Source organism: Chenopodium album, chromosome 19, assembly GCF_948465745.1.
Source record: "Chenopodium album chromosome 19, dcCheAlbu1.1, whole genome shotgun sequence".
Taxonomy (NCBI): domain Eukaryota; kingdom Viridiplantae; phylum Streptophyta; class Magnoliopsida; order Caryophyllales; family Amaranthaceae; genus Chenopodium; species Chenopodium album.
In genome coordinates this window covers 4814184-4836485 of record NC_137852.1, presented here as the reverse complement: position 1 = coordinate 4836485, position 22302 = coordinate 4814184, and the positions used below count along the sequence as shown (strand labels likewise).

The 22302-nt window shown below is 34.6% G+C and overlaps 4 protein-coding genes across 5 annotated transcripts; 2 read left to right on the top strand and 2 right to left on the bottom strand.

The window, feature by feature from the left end:
- Positions 1–725: 725 nt before the first annotated feature.
- On the top strand, positions 726–5932 carry LOC145595255 (uncharacterized). 2 transcript variants are annotated; one of them, XM_081651641.1, is made up of 11 exons: positions 726–1118; positions 2229–2421; positions 2505–2590; positions 2856–2940; positions 3172–3250; positions 3385–3515; positions 3679–3765; positions 3912–4024; positions 4790–4920; positions 5014–5140; positions 5429–5932. In XM_081651641.1, exons 1-10 carry the CDS (start codon positions 1069–1071, stop codon positions 5124–5126), a joined length of 1068 nt encoding a protein of 355 aa, XP_081507767.1. In that variant the 5' UTR covers positions 726–1068; the 3' UTR covers positions 5127–5140; positions 5429–5932. The 2 variants fall into 2 exon arrangements, with proteins under 2 accessions (XP_081507767.1, XP_081507766.1); XM_081651640.1 differs by having other exon boundaries at positions 729–1118; positions 5014–5127.
- Positions 5933–6093: 161 nt separating this feature from the next.
- Positions 6094–8256, bottom strand: LOC145595256 (protein ABA DEFICIENT 4, chloroplastic-like). The gene is made up of 6 exons (XM_081651642.1): positions 7947–8256; positions 7191–7419; positions 6913–7013; positions 6630–6758; positions 6450–6538; positions 6094–6352 (listed from the first exon to the last, which is right to left on the bottom strand). The coding sequence occupies exons 1-6, from the start codon at positions 7995–7997 to the stop codon at positions 6196–6198; spliced, it is 756 nt and encodes a 251-aa protein (XP_081507768.1). The 5' UTR covers positions 7998–8256; the 3' UTR covers positions 6094–6195.
- A 1370-nt stretch (positions 8257–9626) lies between these two features.
- Positions 9627–15342, bottom strand: LOC145593832 (caffeoylshikimate esterase-like). The gene is made up of 9 exons (XM_081650201.1): positions 14858–15342; positions 14504–14763; positions 13031–13060; positions 12092–12218; positions 11823–11969; positions 10759–10889; positions 10520–10651; positions 10301–10399; positions 9627–10040 (listed from the first exon to the last, which is right to left on the bottom strand). The coding sequence occupies exons 1-9, from the start codon at positions 14916–14918 to the stop codon at positions 9810–9812; spliced, it is 1218 nt and encodes a 405-aa protein (XP_081506327.1). The 5' UTR covers positions 14919–15342; the 3' UTR covers positions 9627–9809.
- A 4088-nt stretch (positions 15343–19430) lies between these two features.
- Positions 19431–21694, top strand: LOC145595260 (uncharacterized). Its single transcript, XM_081651645.1, has 4 exons — positions 19431–19508; positions 19774–19996; positions 20120–20183; positions 21010–21694. The coding sequence occupies exons 2-4, from the start codon at positions 19824–19826 to the stop codon at positions 21322–21324; spliced, it is 552 nt and encodes a 183-aa protein (XP_081507771.1). The 5' UTR covers positions 19431–19508; positions 19774–19823; the 3' UTR covers positions 21325–21694.
- The last annotated feature ends 608 nt before the right edge of the window (positions 21695–22302 follow it).

The following is a 22302-nucleotide window of genomic DNA, read 5'->3' as shown; positions in this document are numbered from 1 at the left end:
CCATTACTAGAGGCAGCCATCGAGCCGACCTAAGCTAGGTCGGGTTGGGTTAAATGGGAGAAGCTAGACATGGGACCGCACCTAGTCAATATGCTCGTTGATTACACGGGTTAGTCTTGGAATGGAGTTGCTATTTACATGTTTGAATTTGTTTTTTTTTTTATTTTTTAATAAGAAATTAATTAAATTTTGTGCTTATAATTAACTAGGTTTAGCCGAGTTCATGGGCTCCGATTTCGATTCGGAAACAACTTGTTATTGGAGTCAAGTTGTGATGGTTTGACATTGGGTCAAACCTGGTTGAACATTTAATTAGAATAATCTGAATGGATCATGAATTATAAGATGTCACTTGTAAGATTACTAGGGTAAATAAGGAATGTAATTTATTTAAAATATGTTGTTTATTGAGAATTTATTTTTAGGAACAATATTTTATACAACTTGAAACAATTCTCATGTTTGTGTGTGTGGGCCTGTGGGGATGAAAAATGAAGGCGAGTTTGAGAATGAGAAACGTTTGGATCAATTCCCATGATCAAATTACATAGGGGATTTTAACGAGAAATGAGTAAATTGTCCAAAATGCCATTGATGAGAAAACCAAGAGTGATAATATGTGTTATAATGATGTATTTCCAATCTATTTCGATCACCATACAAATAATTCAACATAGATAAAAAGTCTATCATCTATAATTATTCATTTTGATCACACAATTCAAACCCTATAATCCCGAATTCTCAGTTCTACATACCAAACGCCCCATAAACACGAAAGCCCAATGCTGATATAACAAAGAATTCTAGCCTACATGCCGAAGACCACAAACTTTGTGAAATGGTCCAACGACTTCAAAGACTTAACTCCTAAGTTCGTGCATCAAAGACTTAACTCGGTCGAAAACTATTACTCGTACCCAGATGCCTCAGAAACAAATTAAAGCAACCATCTATGGCTTTGAAGATGCAAAATAGGGATTTTGTGTCACCTAAATCTTGTTAAATTTCACATTTTACATTTTATTTTAGAACTCAAATTGTTTAATTTTTCTGGGGTTCAACAAGATGATGTCTCCTAAGCCAACTTCTGAGGATCGTCACTCAGTTTATTCCAGGTATAATCCAATTTCACCCCTTTTTTTATTACTGTTGTATTGAATTGAGAACCCTAATTTCCGACGCTTGCTATCGGTGTTAGCATTTGGGTTCTTGTGATTTTGTTTAATTTTTGTTCAATTTATGTTATTAAACCGATTACATTATTTGGGTATGTTGAACTTCAAGACCCTAGATCAGATTATTTTTTTCCTGAAGTATCTTGATGGTTTAATTGTGATACTAAATTCTTCAATCGGAGTTTGAGCTTATCTGGGAATTTTCTATATTTGAGCATTGATTTTGCCTTACTTTGGAGGTTAGTTAGTATTGACTGGAACTTGTAAGTTGTACTTAGTTAAGATGGAATGAACTATTTGAGTTTATGAAGGGGCCATTCAAGGGGCTTCCCCCATGGGATTTAGTCCTCGTTTTATTGATCAAGTCTCTGTGTAACTCAACATAGTACATTTTTGCTTAGTTGTTGTTGGTATGTGTCTGTTGGGGATGGGTGTGTTGGGGTTCTGGTCAGGCAAGCATGAATCTTTCTGTATGTATGCCACCAGGATCCAACTGTCATGAGAAGCATGGGGAACATCTTCTTTTAAAGATACAGAGTGCTGCATCAGTAGTCCGATGTCTGAGGACAGAAGTTTCTAGTCTTGACTCTTGAGTAGTTATGATTTATGTCTCATAATCTGTAGTTGATTGTGAGCTATGTTACTCAGAGTCTCAGACTCTTCATTTCACCATAAATAGTACCCATGTCGGATCCCCAACACAAGGATATCAGTATTGGCACTTCACAATTCATTTTAAGCTATAAATTTTGGATATTCTTGATTCTTTATACAGTGGCCAAGTCAGAAAAATGGACAAGTACTCGTGTTTGACACAATTACCCCGAGTCCCTGATTACGAGTATCGTAGGTTGTAGGATGTGAGTCATGATTCTATTGGTATTGCTGCTAAAATAAAAGAACTCAAATTGCATTTAAGATTGAACCACTTTTGAAGAACTTTCATCTTTCATTTAGCATCATTAAGGTCAAAAGGTTGTAGGATGTGTTTTTACCCTTTTGCTGCCACTTCCTTTGTACACTAATTCCCAATGATCTGCTTTCTCACAGGCAAACTCCTCTTAGAATCATTCATTTCACTGGGAACTTTATGCGAATATGGTCAATCTATTCCATGTACCATTATTTGTCTCAGTCAGAATCTTCGGTTGTGCTATATATCTTCAGTTGCTTGGTTCCATCATCCATCGTCTTTCTAGTTTTGCAAAAACCTTGGAGAGGAAGGCCCCTTTCAAACACACAGGTTAGGCAGCAAGGAAACAGACATGTAATCTTTGCTTCCTAATATCATTTAATCTGAAATTTGGAATTTCTTACGTCTTCCAGATTGTTCCTTCTCTGATAAATGGAGCCATAACAGCTCTGTATTTCATCCTTTGGGTGAAAGGAGTCAAAGCATGTGGCCCTCTTCGGTATGATTTCTTATTGTCTACTTATGATGACTTCATTGGCGATGATTGAAGTGTGAACTCCACCCCCCCCCCCCCCCCCCAAGTACCAGTTGATAGCATCCTTTAATAGACCAGGATGATGAACTTAATATTTCCAGCTGTCATTTTTGTTGCATTTTCCTGTTTATTCTTCAATGTTGTTTCTATATATGTTGCTTGTGTCCTTTTTCCGCATATGGTAACACTATGAGAGAAGTAAATTAACAATTACAGTTGTTCAACTCAGAGCAATTCTTGCAGAATACTCAGGTGCTGTACTTGGAGTATTATCTGCAGTTCTATATGGGCGTAGGGGTCACATCTGGAAGAAGGTAGCTCCAAGCTTCTGTCTCAGTCATCTTATTTCCATATGTTTTTTTTTCTTCATTAAGGCAGCTTGAATTGGTAATATCATATTCTTTGACCTATCTATTAGATATTTAAAGGAAAAAAAACTGGTCACTTTGAAGCTTGATTTAATGAATGTGATTATGTGATGGAAAAGTGTTTTTTTCTTGTTGCTCATTGTCTTGGGTATATAAATTTCTGTATATTTTTGTCAGGTTGGTGGACTGGTAGCAATGCTAGCTTCCCTCTACTTTCTATCTCAGGGATGGGCCATGGCCACTTATTCTCCTTTTTATATCCTTTGGTTACATAGGCTCCTATTTCTCCCATGGGGAGGGGAAGAATATTGCCTTGGTTTTGTTCTTGCTATTATCCTAGTAGTATTTAAATAATTACAAATTTGAGCTGTGAACTTAACCATAGATTACCATCAGGAGAGAATCTAGATTCTGATGCTCAGAAGGAAAAGGTATTGGGAATGAGAGAAATGGCTGTTCCTATGTTGGCAGGAATATTATCAGCTTTCAGAAGAGTGATCGCACGGCGTATTTCAATTAAGGTTACTATCTACTTAGTACATATGCAGTTTAATTTACTCAACTTGCTATTAAAATAAATAAATAAATAAAAAAAGTTACCATTTCAATTAAGGTTTTTATCTACTTAGTACATATGCAGTTTAATTTACTCAACTGTCTTAATTTTCTATCTATGAATTTCAGAATCAGCTTAAGAGGCGCCTTCATGCCATTACCATTGCTTCTGCTACATGCTTCATGTTTCCTGTTGCCATGTGGGATGTGATACTGGTATTCTTAACTCAGTCTACTTTCATCATGTTCTTTTTCCTTTAGTAACTAGATGTGGGAAAATGGGAATGTTTGCCATTTGACATTTTAGGTATAACTTATGTGCTCAATTAGATTTTGATGTATGATATTGTTTTGTGCTTCAGGGGACAGCTCCTGATAGCAATAGGGATATTCCCTTTTCCACGTGGCCTTACATAAGCACCATCCTTTTTGGAGTGATATTGATATCGTATGTTGAGAATATTGCAGAAGAGAGGTATGTAGCCAGCTATTCTATTATTCTCTATTGTTGGTGTTTGTTGTGCATCATATGTAATTAGATCTATCATATATATAAAACTGTGCATCCTTCAAGATGTAGACTTGTAAAGGGTTTGGTATCTCAAGGTCACAACAGTTAGTTGAATTTACTTTGCTGCTATAACTTTTAGCCAGAATCATCATTGTTCTCCGGTGACGTTGTCACTTTATTTCTTGTCTTATTGATGTTGGCTATAGCGTTGTGTAAACCTCCAAATTGGCTTTTATTCTGTACCTACCCAAAATCAGGCCCAATGGTTTAGGAGCTTCCTTTGTTGTGATGATTAAAAGTCAAGTCACAGTTTGGAAGGATGAAAGGAGTAAATTTTGGCATCATGTCATAATCTTGATATGAAATACATCATATTGTGTTCACAAAACTCTCCCTTACCTTTCCTTTCTGATAATTACTCAACTTTTCATCAAGGAGCTTTAATGTGACCTAAAATAAAGGTAAACTAGGATGTGAGGCCTCAAGTAAATGTTGAAAATTACCTGAATACCATGTTTTGATAGCTGAAAACTGAAAATACATTGCACTTTGAAGCTGTTCTGTTCATTTGCTTTCACTTCTCCAATAACTTTTTATTGTTTTTTTCAAGAAAATCATGTATTTCTTGAATATTGGTATGTTTCTGTAAAAGTTTCTTCTTCTAAACTGGTGTCTTTTTGAATCCTTGCCCTAATCTCTGTGAATGATGAAGTCCTTGTGCCTGTGTAGGTTGCACATGGTGTTTTCATCTCCTAAACACCTTATGGTAGCTGGAGGATGTATCATTGTGTTGGAGATTTTGTACAAAATGGACTTCTCTTTGGCAGGATTCATTATTTGCTGCGCACTTCTGGGTTTTGGTATGTGTTATTACTTTTATCAAATGTTCAATTTTAGTAGTAAATGATGATGCAGGAACTCTAAGAATGTTACGTAATGTCTACACTGTACAGGGATATATGAAGCAACTTCTTTGGAACGTCCGAGGCGAGATCATCAAACTCTAGAACCTTCGGAGAATTTATTTGAGGAGGATCAGATTCAGATGTCATCACTGCCAACTTAAAGTATGATCACGTTGTAAGCTCGCTAATCAGCTAAGATGTAATTATATATATTAATTGGTTTATTTTGGTGAAAATGGATTTTTGACTTTGTCATATTGGAGAATGGAGAGTGTGTTGTAGTACAACTTAGTTTGAATTATAGCACAATACTGGAAAAAGTATGTGCAATGATCCCTAGATGTAAATAATACATTACAGCTGATTTTTGTGAATACTATCAAAGTATCAAGTTAGACCACTTGATTGTATTTATTTTATTCATTTTAGTGGCTAGCTTTGCTAACTAGTCATTTATATGCAGCCGAGATTGTAGATACCTAACTTAGGCCAGAAGAAATTTAGCCGGGACTGGGAGCTTGATGTTGTAATTCAGATGGTGAATTTCAAGAAAATGTCAGTGTTTTTCCATCTTATAGCCAAAGCTTGGAGGCTCGAAAATTGACCTGTGAGATCAAACAAGGTAAATTGATGTTGGTCTGTCAATGTTGGAGCTACTTGTTGGAAAGATTTTTTAGTAGTTCGGGAATATGCAGCATATGAAGAATATTGACTTGGCTGTAGAGCAACATATACTCAACTGGAAAACATAATTGTAGTTAATTTTTTTCTCTAGACGATAAGGAAAAGGGAAAGTGATTTTATTTGTGCATCTCTTTCCTGTTACTTGTATTGCAAATGTGTGTAGTTTAGTGATACAATCAATTCATGAAAGAAAACTTGTGATATTCAGCTCTATTGTTATTCATACGCGTCTCTTATGGCAAAATCTTGTCTAAGTGCATTATGGAGTATATCCTTTATGGTTCATTGTCCTTTAGAATAATCTTATATATGCACACCACTGATATTGATTTTACATTTAAATTACAGTGTAACAATTCCGTTGATTTGAATTGCAAAGGATATCTTGGTATGTTGGTGTCATAAAGTTCTCTTCAAAATCTGGTCCATGGCATGATGTATGAATGAGAAACTAAAACTTGACAGCAACTTCCTTGGCACATTTAACTACGGACTTACGGAGTAATACATTAGTTCATGAAAGCCTAAAAATACAGTTCTGAAAAATTAGATGATAGTATCTGTATGTCTAGTTTTCTCAGCAGGTTTGGTCAGTGACGACGTGATCAAATGGCTTAGGATTCCAATTGGACAGAAAAGCAGGCACATTGAGACTGAATGCCGGGTTTCGATTTCTTTCTGTAGACCATCATGATAAACTTGCCTGTTCACAAAATAGGAGCATGTGAGTTTTAAATTCAATGCCTGATTATAATAGAACACCATAATCTAGAGTAAGCAGGGGAGACAGAAGAAGAGACCTAGCAGCATAGAGGTCCACTACCAATAGATGAATCCATGCTGATGCTAATGTCATCTCACTGGAAAACATTTTCGCTATACCTTGCAGCTACATATCATCCATAAAATGCAAAAATGTTAGTATGAATTGTTTTGTGTTTGAATCTGTCATTAATTTGTTAGTGCCAAAACAAACTAACCTCGGGTAACCAGTATTTACTAGCAAACATCAAGCGTATAGTGTCAGGCGTCCATGAAAGGTACAGAAGATATGCATACAGAAGTCCAAACACAATATAAGGTATACTACTTTTCATGGTCTTCTTTGTCTGCAGTATATTAAGTAATTGTAATGTCATAAACATTATAGAATAACACAAAATAACACCTTCCTTAGTGTAACATTCATGTAGAAGATTTTACTATGACTATTACACCAAGAAAAGATTTTCGGATATAGTTCAGTAAGTTCAGAGAGGTTACAAGTTCAGCTTTCGGAGCAACAACCATCAGAGTGTAAAACGGGAGGACAGCTGCTGTCCCTATGGTAAATGCACTGGTAGCAATTTGAGGATCCGGCAACCCTGAAATAACATGCAAAGTATGCTGCATTGGGTTAAAAGTCGAACATGCAGGCTCCAGGCCTAAGGTTGTTACTACTATAAACAAGTTTCGGACAAAGTTATTACAGAATACTGGTAACAATATGTTTGAGGCTTTGAGCAAACCAGCAGTTTCAGGATTAAGAGGAGAAGGCTTACAAGAATAGCATACTCTGGAATTCTTCCGCGACAAAACGAATTTGTTTACTTTCGGTCTAATATCAATTCTAAGCCCTCCAAGAAAACTCCAATCATGCTTTACCTCAGGTCTTAGCTTAGACACTTGCTGGTTAAAAATTTCAGTGCCCACACCCTGATGAGAAAGAACTAAACTCGGGTTCAATCCCGCCTTGTGATGGTTTTTATGTACTAGAACGCGGCAATCAATCTACATCAAACAACCTTATATCATAAAATTGGACAAAATTAAAGAATTTGAGTAATTTCACTGTAATTATTCAGTGTATAATGTGGTTCTGACACTTAACACTAGAACATTAACAATGCATCATTTTTGCCACTGATTTAAAGAGGATTCGAGGCAGTTGAATCTTTGCTATTTTTCAGCTTTCGACCAACTTTTCAACTACTTTGCATGCAAACCAATCATATATAGCATAATCAAATAAATCAATTGGGTGAATGTTCTGTTTTTAATCACAAAAAAATGCTCATGAATAATTCAGAAACCCAAAATACATAATAAAAGAAGTTAATTTGATCAACTCCCAGATGAAATTCAGCAAAAGTATGAACTAATTGATGATGCAAACAGCCAAAAAAAAAAAAAAAAAAAAAAAAAAATTCAAAATTTTGAGCACAACATCAGAAACAATTGAATTCAAAATTTGATTATTGGGATATAAAATTGAAGTGAATTAAAAAGCTTGTAAGTCAAAAAAAGAAAGTGGGTACCTTGGAAGAAGAGATCTGGGGATGAAAGGCAAAGCAAGAAGAAAAAGCCATACCCAAAAACAGCACTAATTCCAAAAGACCCAGAAAGTATAATGAATAGTGAAGTTAGCAAAAATGAAGAAAAGTAGAACCCATTTATACATTTATGATGAAATTATAGCTTAAATATAATACTACTGTGAATTAATTAGACATAATCATGATTCATGAAAAAAAGGAAATGGGTGATGAAAGTAGATAAACTTCCTCCCATTAGAGGAAAAAAGAAGGGTAGGCTGGCATGTTGTTAGGCCTTGGTAAGGTAAGTGCTCCACTGACTAAATTTGTCATGACTTCATCTAAATTGTTGATTCATGACTCATACTACTGCTCATTCAGTCATTCTCATGTGGGCTCCTTTTTGTTTGCTTGTCTCTCCTATTTTGTGCCAATTTTTTGGACTATAAAAGTTGCTTGTATACTCCGTAGTTGGTTAGTGCCATGCTAAATGTGGGTGGGAAATACTAGAGCTGATCAATTACGGTCCGATCTAAAAGAAGTGCGGGTTTGGATAAGTCAAAAATATTCTTTAGTTAAAATGCTAAATTTGGCATGATAAACCCGCTTTGGCCCAACAAGCCTGTCATTTTTGCTGGTTTGGACATGAGATTTGATGTTAAGGCCAGCCCGAATTTTGCATCACCTCTTAGAAATGCTAAACAATAAGATGTTCTTTCTTGGCATACTCTATGTACAATTTTTGGTTGAATTGGCCGTTTGACATGGTAATAAAAGTGGTATGATAAGAATGAGTGAATGGGGGTGGGTTTAGGTATTTTATGAATCAACTAATAATTTCCGACACCTTAATACAATCCTGCTTATCTTGGGAGGCCGAGATGCCAAGTTGGTGCTAGGGGCTATTCACTATGAATGCAATAGAATTTTGAAATAGCTACATACTTGAACCACACTTTATTGATTTTATGGACTTATTGATAGGCATGTTATTGTTCCAAATCAACTTATGACCTTGGGGGATACTCCTCAATCCCCACATTCAATTTGATTTTGAAAAAAAAAAAATAAATAAATAATTGAATTTGGTCTAAAAGTGTGGATATAACTTAAATATGGGACAATTTTTTTACTTTTCAAGTTCAAAAAGGAAAGAGATTGGAGTGTTTCCCATAGACCCCACGAGATCTCAAGAGGCCATTTGGGTAATTGATATTGGTCACTTTATCTTTAAATTGTCCCACAATTTTTAGAGACACCCAGTGTTTAGCCAAAAAGATCCAAGTATTGGGTATGCAACCTAGAAATGCATATGCTAAATACCACCCTAAATTACTTGACATTATTCTAATTATAATTTTTTGCTCCTCCCCTCCCCTTCTCTTACCCTCCCTGCATGCTCTCTACAGCCACAGCCACAGCCACCACAACCACTCAGAGCTCACCACCCTCCCTGCAGTCACTTAAAAGACGCGAAGCAGCTTAATTTAATTCATCAAAGACACATTATATTAGTTCTATTGGCATTGTGACAATCACAAATTCACAAGGGACTTCGTTGTGGAATGTAAGGACTTGGACTACAAAGCTATATTAGTAGATTTCATCACAAATGCCAAAGACAGCAACACCCTCCTTGTGGAAAAGCCGAAAAAACATTAATTTACACTAGAGATAAGCTAATAAGTAAAAATTCCAACAAAACAAATTTATTGCTTCAAATTAATATATTGCATATTCACCTGAAAATTTCAATAAATTACAACGGTTTTAGCACCAAAACTTAACAAAGCCTGTGATTTTCCCTTTGTACAGAACAAATATTGCTTATAAAAAATACTTATTTGTTTTCCTTTATTTTCTTCATCAGCTCTGATTAGCGTCATTCTTGCTGTGGTCATCTAACCAAGAGATAATATCATCAAATACGCGAAAAATAACATCATCTGGCTCCCCTTCAAGAAGTGAATGGTATGCATCCTTGTAAAGAATAAGATTTTTGTCTCTGCTGCTTGCCTTCTCATACAACGCCTTGCTAACTGATGGATCTGTTACTACGTCAGCCTCTCCATGTAGGATCAACAACGGCAATGAGACCTATTCAATTATGAACACGATAAACAATCTGTAAGATTACAGAAAATACTAAATGGCCTACTCTTTTTTTAAGCATAATACTAGCTGGGGGACTGGAATCTCATGGAAGTTGCAAAGTGATATGAACATCAGTGTTTGTACAAAAATCGATAGGAGACATCAAAACTTGCACGCAGTAAATGTCATTTTATTTCTCCTAAAAAAAAGCACACCATTTTATATAAAATACATAAGATTACAAGGCAACAGAAATCACATACTTCTTCCAGTCGACGAGCTATCTCATCTGTTGTGTGAAGCAGCTCAACAGCTGTCTTCAGACGTGGTTTATCCTTGTAAGAAACGACATTATAAACTGCCTGAACTCAAGAATGTAGACAAAAAATATACTTAGTGTTCTGCACTAGTGCCAAGAGATAGGGAAATGGGATGCAATAACAATAACCGAGAGGGAAAAGAGATTTGGGGAGGGGGCTTACCGTTTCTTTCTTCTCACGGAATGCTAAATCAGCTAAATCTTTTTGTGGAACCATTTTCGATTTGGGAAGAAACTTTGCGATTGTAAGTAAAATTTGGACCACAATAAATGGGGGGTACATGTCATCTGCAATCTACACAAGAGGAGGAAAAAAAAAAGGCAGCAATTGTCAATAATGCACAGGTTTAATAGCACTATGTATAAGTTGATGCTTGTAAGAATTTCATGAAAGAAAAGTACTTTGCACATGGGTGCCAATAGAACAGCGCCATTCCAAGCATTGGGTTGCTTAAAGTGCACCTTAAGAGCCACAGCCCCGCCCATTGACTGTCCAAACAAAAAGCTTGGACGGGCACGAAACTCTGGTCTTTCTGCTATAGCAAAGTAAGTGGTCAGAACTCAGGAGCTTATATATAGGCAATACAGCTAGAAATTTATGAAGGAAATCAGATGGTTCCAGTCAGTGATTATCCATAAGACCATAAATGTATCACATTGAATTAATTATACATAAAGACCCCATGAATAGACAGCAAGAAAATGAGATTACCATAACATTGTATTAATTATCACAAGATAATGAGCATTGCCATAAACATTATCCTGACTTGACAAGGTGACCATTGTATTGATTATCCATATAGAATAACAAGAAAAGAGATTCTGAAAGCAAATAGAGATAATTGTAAATTATTGCAGAAGAATATGCTTTTGATTGAACTCATAAGAATCTCTGATGAGAAAAGATAAATTCGCAATCAATACTTCAAACACGTTGCATATGAATTTTGACTCTTCCAAATTAAAATGTAGCAGACGATAAAGATGAGAATGTTCTTTTTTTACTTCACCAAAATAATATCCAAGAAATGAAAAAAACAGAAGGCTGAAAAATAAGAATCGAAAAAATGAGTTAAAAAACACGAGTGAGAATGATCAGAATGTTTTCCCTTTTCTCCACCAAAATGATAATCAGTGAATGAAAGACATGTCAAGAGGCTGAAAAAGAAAGAATCAACGAGCAGAAAGATTTATTCTCTTTCCATTGAACTCATCAGAAAGGCCTAAATGTACAAGTGTCATCCTGTATTGCTTAATGCTTATAGCATATTATGATGGAATCTCTTTTGGCCAGGTCACGTTCGACCTTTCAATACATTAAGTTAGTAAAGCAGGAACTGAATATGGGATGCAAATATCAACATGAAGCACCGAAATTTATCTCAAAACCAGCCAAAAGATCCAGGCAATGCAGTAAGGGAAAAAAATCCTCTGAAGAGTGCCATATTAGTGTACATAATTACCTTTAACTTTGGAATAATACTCGACCACATCATCAACAAGCTGATCAAAGCTTTCAATATAGCAATGAAGACCATCTGAAAGGCCAAAACCTGGATAATCCATTGCACAAACCCCATATCCAGCTGATGCCAGCTTTCTAGCAATTCCTGCAAACTAACAAAGTAGAAAGATTGAATTTTTACCATCAAGATAATTTTGTATTTTAAATATGAAAACTTGTGATGAATAACAACCCAAATATTAACCCAATGGGAAACAAGGTACATGCCTTCGAAGAAAAATGAGCAAGTATCTCCATAGCCATGACAATAACAAATTAATGCTTTTGGAGGAGACAACTCTGGAAGCCAAGTTTTGGTGAAAATCTCCAAACCTCTTGAGTTCTTTACGTACTTCTGTTCCATGAAAAAACAACAAATTATCTTCAATTACATATTACATTGCACACAAAGAGGGAGTATTAGATCAAAAAAATTACACAACCAAGGGAGAGAATGCCATTTTTTGGATTCTATTTTACAAGTACTTTCCACCAGTGTGAATTGATATGAGGGTATATTGGTATAATGACTGTGATCAATCAGCCTACAGTTATACAGCTTGCTAAGTGCTAACACAGGGATGATAATTATGCAAATGTCCCTTACAGCTTACTACCACTTTGCTCGGGCCCTAAAAATTCTGGTGTGTATATCCTATATTCTTATTTAGATTATAGCAGCAGCAGGGATGATAATTATGCAAATGTCCCTTACAGCTTGCTACCACTTTGCTCGGGCCCTAAAAATTCTGGTGTGTATATCCTATATTCTTATTTAGATTATAGCAGCAGCAGCGAAACCCATGTGGAACAGTTCATCTAAGAGATCAAGTTTCATGTAGGCTGGCTTACCATTAAATAACCAAGACTATAAGACATTTTTTGCAAAAAGACACAAAAATGCATGTTTATCTTAAAGTTGAAACTATTACATAAGTGCCAAACTTGCTGTAAAATAAGTAGTTAAACTTAAACATATACTTTAATACTAAACAATAACCAAGATACTCAAATTAGATTGATTATTCATAGATTAGCAGGGTGTTCCTCCCCTTTTTCTTTTTCTACTACGTATTTTTTTCTTGCTAGGGGGTTAGAAGGAGGAGCTTTGGACTCGTTAGAAGATTCAAGAGTTTTGAACAGATAGTGATAGATAACATTCATTACCTCTTCCATCTTCAAACCCTGAGTTGGAATCTGTAGCATGTAAAAAGAAACACAAACATAAGTATCAATTAAAAGAAGTCTCATGCACCAGTATGTAGAAAAAGATTAAAAGAAAACTCCAACTTCTGAAATCAATAAGCAACATATTTAACCCATCATAAATCCTCAAAATTACATATTGGCAATGGATTACAATATCAACAAAAGAACAAGCACAATCACAATATCAACAAAATCGAATGTCACAACTCACAAGTAATGTGAAACTTCCAATGACTGGGGTAAAAAACTAAAAACCTAAGCTTCTACCATATGATGATGAGGTACAGTCCCAAATAAAGCACTAACTTAAGCTTAATTTCAGTTCAGTTTAGTTCAGCTTTAATCAGTTCAATTTAGTTCCGTTCCTAATTTTGTTCTCTCATAAACAATTCATTTCAGCTCTATTCTATTCAAGTCAGGTCAGGTGAGGCTCTTATACTATAAGCTAGAATGTAGACTAATGTAATATATTATTAGCGAGAATACAAATAACGAAAACAAGTAAGCTATCGATGTTTGCGTTTTACTCCATTCAATAATCAACCAACCAACATGTGCCAATTCCATAAACAATATAATACTACATGACACACTATTGACTTTGAGTGACAATTTAATATAGGCTCAAGCACCGTGAATACGTGACCATAGTGAAAGTCCAAATGCCTAAAACCAACCAAGCCATTGATGTCTATACCTTACTCCTGAATTCAAAGATTCAGACAAATATAAACCACCACAAGGCACCACTTACATATACATCTAATACTCCGTCCATCCCACTAAGATTGCCCCACTTGACCATCAAACGGGGTAATTGCAGTGGACCGAAGAAAGTACTTCATATTACTTAGTGACAGTGTGACACAGTGTTGACTTTGTGGTACACCGTACACAAGATCAACTACTTTATGTCCCATTAAAAAAACAATCACCAAGGTGCATATAATGTCATTTAAAATAACACCCCCACAACTATAAATGCAACAAACTCCAACCTTTTGACCACGTTGTTACATACACTGATACACTACTGTATTGTTAATTTGTTAATTGTTAATATAACCCACACCTTTATTTATAGTTCTCTTCTATAACATAGTACTATAGACTATAGTAGTTACATGCATTTTCAAACTTCAATGAAGAGCCCAATATCAACCAATACAAAGATGGTTAATTTAAACTACTAACGTGACAATTTAAATCCCCCTCTACGCTTTAATAGTGTAATTTAAACTACTAACGTGACAATCAAATCCGACCCCATATTCTAAATAACCGTCATAATCCACCCCTAAAATTACTAAAGTTCCCAACTTTCACTACCAATGAACAACACCCATTAAAATTAATCAAAACATCAAACAAATACGAAGTAAAAAACTTTGTTTTAAAAAAATAATTAAAATTGCGAAGAAAAATTGAAACCTTGAATAAACAATGATTGACTGAGAATTGAACATCCTTAAAAGCTTCGCGAGCACGGCGACGAGCAGGAGCTTGATCCATATTAGCGTCGAGAATCTTCTTAAGATCGTCGGAAATGCCATTAAATTTCGACGATAATGGAGATGTCGCCATTGCTGACACTTCTCTGCTTTTCTTCTTCTTCTTGTTCTTGTTTTGTTTTCTCTCTCTTCCACCCACAACAAAACTGCAGCAATTCATCCCAATTCTTCGCTTTTTACCTACAAAACCCCAAATTTTTAATTTTTCTTGAAATTCCTAATAAATAAAATTAACAATAAAAAAAATGATTTTTTTTTAAAAAAATATATATACCATCGTCAAGAGGAGATTGGTCGTTGTTGGTGGAGTATGACTTAGCCAAATTCAAAGCCATGTTGGATAAAGGGGAATTACTATAATTAGAAAATTAAATTAAGAAAATGTATTTAAAAAAATTAAAAAAGGAATTTTTGGAAAGTTTGTGAATGAATGATGATGGAGATAAGGGGAGTGGGAGTAGGAAAAGAAAAGAGATGGGATAAAGGGGGTGAGCTATGGTTGCATGACTAATAAGCAAGTTAGGAAAGTTGTGGAATTATCAAATTCATCAACAATTATATTTATACCCTAGTTTTGGAGATTGGATGGTTTTTTTTAATATTTTTTTTGCCATTGGATTGTGTTTTTGAGAATTTTTTTTATTGTTTTTTAGGGGAAAAAATCTACAAAAATTTAAGGGCATGATTGAGTTGGTGCCATTGGTGTTGTAAGAAGAGTACTTGGTAGAATTGTATTTATTAGTTGGTTTTGCTACATCAATATTTCCATCAACCATGCATCTATATTTCCATCAACCATTCAACATTAATGTTTTTTTTATGGAAGAATATAATATTAGATTGAATTTTGAGTTCCTGTACCAATTTTCATGGAAATAGCTCGTATATTTTAATATATGTTTCCTTCGTCTACATATAATCTTCTTGTTAGATTTGGACACGCATGTTAAGGAATTGAGTAGAGTTTAGTGTAATTCAGTAATTGTGAAAAAGGAAGTCATTAGAAGATTCCACATCGCATGATTTGTGTAAGTAATACTTGATAAGAAATTTATCCTTGAATGGTTTTTACAAAAAAATACGAAAAGATTATTTGAGGATAAAGGGAATAATTAAGTGCAATAATTTATTCTATCTCAATAGTAAATTTCAAGATATAAGCACAAAGAGGAAAAAACAAATAAAGTTACCCTAAAATTTAGGGTCTGTTCACATTTATCAATTGGAGTCGAACTAAATAGAGCTGAAATGAATATTTTATGAGAGAAGGAAAATTAAGAGCTGAAATGAATTGATTGAAGCTGAACCGAATTGAACTGAACTAAACTGAAATTAAGCTGAAGTGAACAATCCCTTAACGTTGCAGACTTTGTAGTAGTATGTGAAATTCAATCCTTACTATTGTATTGACACCACAGCTTAAAATTTTGTCACCTAAATCCCTAAATAAACCTTATATTAGCAATATAATACTGAGTTTCATCTATGTCACACTGTTGTTAAAGAAAAAATTGTTCATAATTATTTATGTTGTGTTGTTTATTTGACAGTGCAAATTGTCTTATCCTTCTAAACCCTCTCACGAAAATACAAGCAGTGCAGCAAACAATTAGAGATAGAAAGAGTGCTTTCATTATCAAGTAGAAAAGCGAATAAAAAAATTAATAATAATAAAAAAAATCAGACAAAGCTAAAACACATAAATAAGTGGATATTGGACATGTGATCCAAAATCTTCACAGAGTCGAGCCCAAATTTATATAGAATTGGACCCATAGTACCAAACTAGCATAATTCAAGCAAAAGTGGAGCCCAATTACAAAAAAAGTTTGGTACTAGCATAAAAGTGGGCCCACTACTTTGAATGAAGGAAAGTGAGGAAAAACCCAAAAAAATAAAATAAAATAAAATAAAAATTGAAGTAAATTTGCTTAGTCATAGACAGCAAGGATGAGATCAAAGAGTCAGATCACGCGCCGAATCCATGCTTTTGACTTTAATAAAGGCGACACACTTCTAACATGGGTCCCACAACATGTTCCCTTTCTGTCACCTTCAGCGCGTGTGAGTTATTATCCAGTACATACAGTTGCATAGAGATCTACACTTTGGAGTATCATATGACGTGGCATGTTTTGATTTGTTGGTATTTGAGGAGATATACGGTGTATCTTAGAATAGTTTGACTGTCTAACACTAACAATAACCTCTCTTTGCTTATTTTGCGGTTGTATTGTACTCCTTTCCTATGTCCTTCCTTAAATTATTTTATGTGTATTGTTGAGTCACTTGAGTGTATAATATAATGTTCAAGTACGATTATATCATATGGCTTTAGTGTTGTTTAATCAATCTTATTAAGGAATAATATTTGGATCTAATGCATTGATGATGAGGGGAAAGTGTGGTGGTGGTTTGGGAGTTGTATTATCATATTTTTGGTCAAGTGTGGAATACATTCGTGCGGTGCATATTAAAAGGTAAGCCATGAAATTAAAGCTTAGGTATATAAATCTTGTTACTCCGTATTGGTATTATTTAACTTAATGGCTTGAAATATAGGGATTCAGTGATTGTGTATATCGTTCTCGATTGAATGAGAGTAACTCAAAATATATTACTCTAATAGTTATATGGATGCACAAAGGGAAGTTAACAAGCCCCCTAAAAATAAAATTCCTTGACTAGGTGTGTATTAAGACGACACTAAAACTTGCATATGAATGTTGTGGAATGAATTTTCTCATTCTTGACAATGATGGTTTAATTATTTGCTCTGATGGTACTTGCTTTTGGTTAGCTCCTCAACCGCATTGATAGATACAATATAATTAAGTTTAGATCTACCTTGCCTTTTATTAAACGTTTTTCATTACCAAACTAGTGTGTGACCCGGGCTTTGCTCCGGATGATACTTTTAATAATTTTATTTTTATATTAACGTGGGTAAATAAGAGAATACAATGACAACAATAACTTATTTAAGAATATTTTGGTTTTAATTCTAAATCCTTACACATGTATCATGTATGTATTTATATATAAATATGGATTAATAAAAAAAAATGATCTAATTCTAGCTAAAGACGATAATATACCTGTGGTTTCCATTCAATGAGGTTTGGGGTTCAAAATCTCTTTGTATATATTTTTAATTAAGATAGTTGAATGAGGATGTGGCATGATGCTAAAGGTTGTTTGATGATGATGAGGCATCATACTGGTGTAAGGATACACATGACATATACACAAATTTATAAACGCGTACCTCTAATATGTGGTGAAAAAGCTTATGAAAATTACATAGATATAGTTCTAATAAGCCCCATTCGATGTGTTTTTTCCTTATGGATTAACATACATATAAGGTTAAACGTTAGTCAAATAAGAAAGTCAAATTGCATCATAAATTATTAATTCAGATCAAATTAGAAAGAATAAGTTCAAATCAAACAATTAAGCAAAAACAAGATAAACTAAACATATATTGCCCTTTGCCCCAATTGGACCTTATATTTGTAGTAAACACAAGATTTCCATTTTTTTTACTCAAAGTAGAAAAAACTAGTGTTCCATATTGAAAGAATATGAAACTTTTACCCTTGTCTATATATGTTGTCAATTTGCTTCTACTTTTTGATTCAAAGAACTAAAGGTATGCCCTTAGTAATCTTACACGAAAGTTTTTATATTTTGTCATATTCCTTTGCGTATGTACTTCGTATGTTCTATCACTACTTGAGTAACGTCAAAAAACATGTCATTGACTGTTATGAAAATTACTTTGTGCTGTAATCTATGTTTGCTTCCATAATTAGGGCCTGTTTACATTTACTGAGCTGAACTGAACTGATTGGAGCTGAACTGAACTGAACTAAGTTGAAATGAATATTTTATGAGAGAAGGAAATTTGGAGCTGGAAATGAACTGAACTGATTGGAGTTGAACTAAACTGAACTGAGTTGAAATGAATATTTTACGAGAGAAGGAAATTTGGAGCTGGAACTGAACTGAACTGATTGGAGCTAAACTGAACTGTACTGAACTAATTGCAGCTGAACTGAACTGAAATTAAGTAAATATGAACAGGCCCTTAGTCTAGCCATTTTTTTCTTCATTGCCTAGTCTTTTCATATTATTATATATTTATATTGATTGCCTGTTGTTATTAGCTGATTACATTGATACGGAGTATAATTAAATACTACGCCTCGCCCTTTGATCAGCACATACAAAAATTCCTCTTCTCGTCTTCACAAAATTCTTAAAATAATGCACTGATTGCTTTTTTTTGGGCGATGACTGGTCATAGTGTCCCTTGCCTACTTATTTGACGCACTGATCGGAGATCGATTACAAGCTGTGTAACGAGAAATCAAAGTAGGCAATAAAGTAGTTGGCCTAGTCCCTAGAGGTCGCTTTTAAGTGGTCGTGTATATCCAACGAAAATGGTTAGACAAGTTTTGTGGGATAGGAAGACGCCTTGACCAAACCTTAATTCTCATGATTTTACTTCAACATTCACATTTTTTGGTCCAGTATTTACCAAACGAGTCAATACTTTTTAAATATCCATTTACGGAATACTCGTATTAAATTGTTTATGTGTTTGGTCTATACAAAATTGGTACTGTACGGTACAATAGTTTAATACCCACACATAAAAAATTACCCTTCCTTGTCAACCACAAATAAACGTGACAGCAAGTTGGCAACAAACCAAAGTCGCACGCTCTTTCTTCCCCGACAATCATACGACGCCGTACTACCTTAATCTCACTCTAACACGACGTCGTTTCACCATTTTTAAGTAGGTCATCTGCTTCCTTTTATCCTCCTATAAATCATCCATTTCCTCCTCATTCTCTCTTTCGCCCTTTCGTCTCCTATTTCATCATTTTCTCTCTCCTCGGAGATTTTTCAAGGTATATTTTTTTAAAAAAATCCCCCAATTCAATTTCTCAATTTTCTTATCTAATTTTAGCTCAGATCTAGTTCATCTAAAAAACAAAAAAGCCCTAATTTTTGTTAGATCTAGTTGGAAATTTCTAAATTAACCAGTAATTATTCTGGGTTAGATCTAGCTGGAATTTTCGAAATTAACCATTGAAAAATCTGGAATTAATTCTATATCTGAGCTGGGTTGATGATCTTTAAGACTAATTTGCTGAATTGAATTTCTTTTTTCAGGCGTCAATTTTTGTTATATAATAATAATTCCAAAAAAAAAAGAAAAAAAAATGAATCGATGGGAGCTTCAACAGAACGCCATGGTGGTGGGTTGTGAAGAATTCCGGGGCCCAAGTGGAGTATCTTTGTCGGATCGTAAAGGTCCTGTTCTTGTTTGCCCGAAACCCAGGCGAATCGAGTTTTTAGCAACGAATCTTACCATGTCTTTGAGATGGCAGAGAAGGTAATTTTTAATTTTGATCTTAGTTGTAATTTTAGTTTTTTCTTTGATTTTGATTTTTAGGTTTTTTTGTTTTTTTTTTTTGGATTTTTTTGCTGAATTTTGGTTGGTTTGATTTGATTGCAGCCAACAAAACGATGTTTGTGATTCAAAAGCTGGTGCTGATCTTCTTGACATGATTCTTCGCAAGGTAAATTCCTTTTTATTATTATTAATTTTCATAATTTTATTTTATTTTATCTGATGAGATTTATATAGTTTTGGATGAACACATAGTTGATTTTAGCTGAATATGTTAAATCTTAGCTGATTATGATTTGTTTTTTATGTGATGAGATTTACATAGTTTTTGATGAAGAAATGGTTGATTTTAGCTGATTATGTTGATCTGTTAAAATGGTTAGAAATTTTTGGGTATTTGAGACTATTGTGTAATATTCTGTTTGATTTTGATGAAACATGAATCTGTTGCTAATTATTTAGCTGATTAGGCAAATAGGTTGTATGTGTTGAGGCGTAGCCGTCTACGGTTTAATGGATGGTGTTGATTCAAAGATCTATTGTTTGATTGTATGGTTAAAATTTAACCTTCTGGGCTCTGGCATGTCATATGTGTGGAACGTTGTAGCCGGCCTCGGTTTTTCTAGATGTGGTGGTGGTAAAGATCTAAGGTTGATGTGGTGGTGGTAAAGATCTAAGGTTTTAGATGATTATATCATGTGGTGTAGATTTTGTTGATGTGGTTGTTGCAAAGATCCAGTGTGTTCGATTTTGTGGTTTTAGATGATTATTTATGTAGATTTAACTATTGTTTAAAATGATAGACTTGTTTTATGATCTTGGGTTTTGGTTGTATTTAACTATGACGATGCTTATTGAGTATGTTGGATGAGTTTAATAATATTCTTGTTTTCGAAAGGAAACAAGCTGTTTAAGATTGGCAACTTGTTTGTGTGTTTTGTCGCTTTTGCAAAGAACAAAATTTGCTAATCTACTTGTGTTATCGGTTCCTGCAGGAAAGTCATGGTGAAGGAAGATCTTCAGCTAGAGAGATTGCACAATCACCCCCATTTTTTTGTGGATCACCACCTAGTAGAGTTTCTAACCCAATAGTTCAGGATGCACAGTTTGGGGATGAAAATTTATCCCCTTTGTCAACTTTACAGCTTGCGTCTCCTTCCACATCCGCATCATCTTCATCATCACCATCGTCTATGAAGTCTGGTGGTGTGAGGATGAAGTTTGGTCTCAAGTCACCCACTGTTAGAGTAGAAGGATTTGATTGCCTCAACAGGGATCGCCAGAATTCAGGCATCACTGCTGTGGCGTAAAGAAAGGAATATTCAATTGGTTAACTGTATATATACAAAAGATCGAAGTGAAGCTGCCATTGCATAAGCAACTGCATCAAACTTCTTGTCAAGGAATTCCGGATTTTGACGAAAAAGATATGTTTTTGGTTTTGTAGAAAAAATTGCTGGAGAGAAATTGTCTTGCCGTTGTATATAGGATGATGTTCTACTAGAAAGAACACCAAGGGAGACAACCCAGAGGTGTGGTCTCTTTTCTTTTTGTACTATATGAGAGGAAGATTGTAAGAGAAATTTGTATAGAGAGCCATTGAGAGTGGTCTGACCTTGTAACTTATGGTGTAAATATACGCTCATTTGCTACTATTATATCGACTCCATTGTTCTTTAACTCGTGCATCAATTCCCAAAGATCCCCAGCAATATAGCATGGATCATGAGCAATTTCCAATCTTCCAAACAGGGTGTTTCTGATGTCTGTAGAGAAGAGGCTCGATTCAACTCAAACTTGCAAGCCTAAGTTTAGCTCGAATGTTAATGATGTGTGGTGGGAAGGCTCGAATCAACTCAAACTTGCAAGCCCAAGTTTGAGCTTGAATTCACCTTCCATGGACCTTCATCATAAGCTCGTGATTTAGATAGATTTGACTTATATGTCGATAGATATACAAAACGTATTCAATTAAAATTTCGAGGAGTATATCGATTAGTCCAAATCTCGGGATTTATTTTGTCTTCCGTAATTGTTGATAATCCATGACTTTAAATTGATAGACTTGGTAAGAAGACAACAAAGTGAAGAAATGGACATGTATGGAGGCTGCTTTGAAGAATTCAACCACATGCTTAATTTAAAAATCAAGTTAAGATCAAGTCTTTTGGCTAAGTGCTAAAAACTTTGGCATTGGTATTATGTCAATATCATGATTTAATGGGTTAAATAATACGTCAATACCATACTTTATCAATCTCTTATTTTCTTCGTGTTTGTTTTTTATT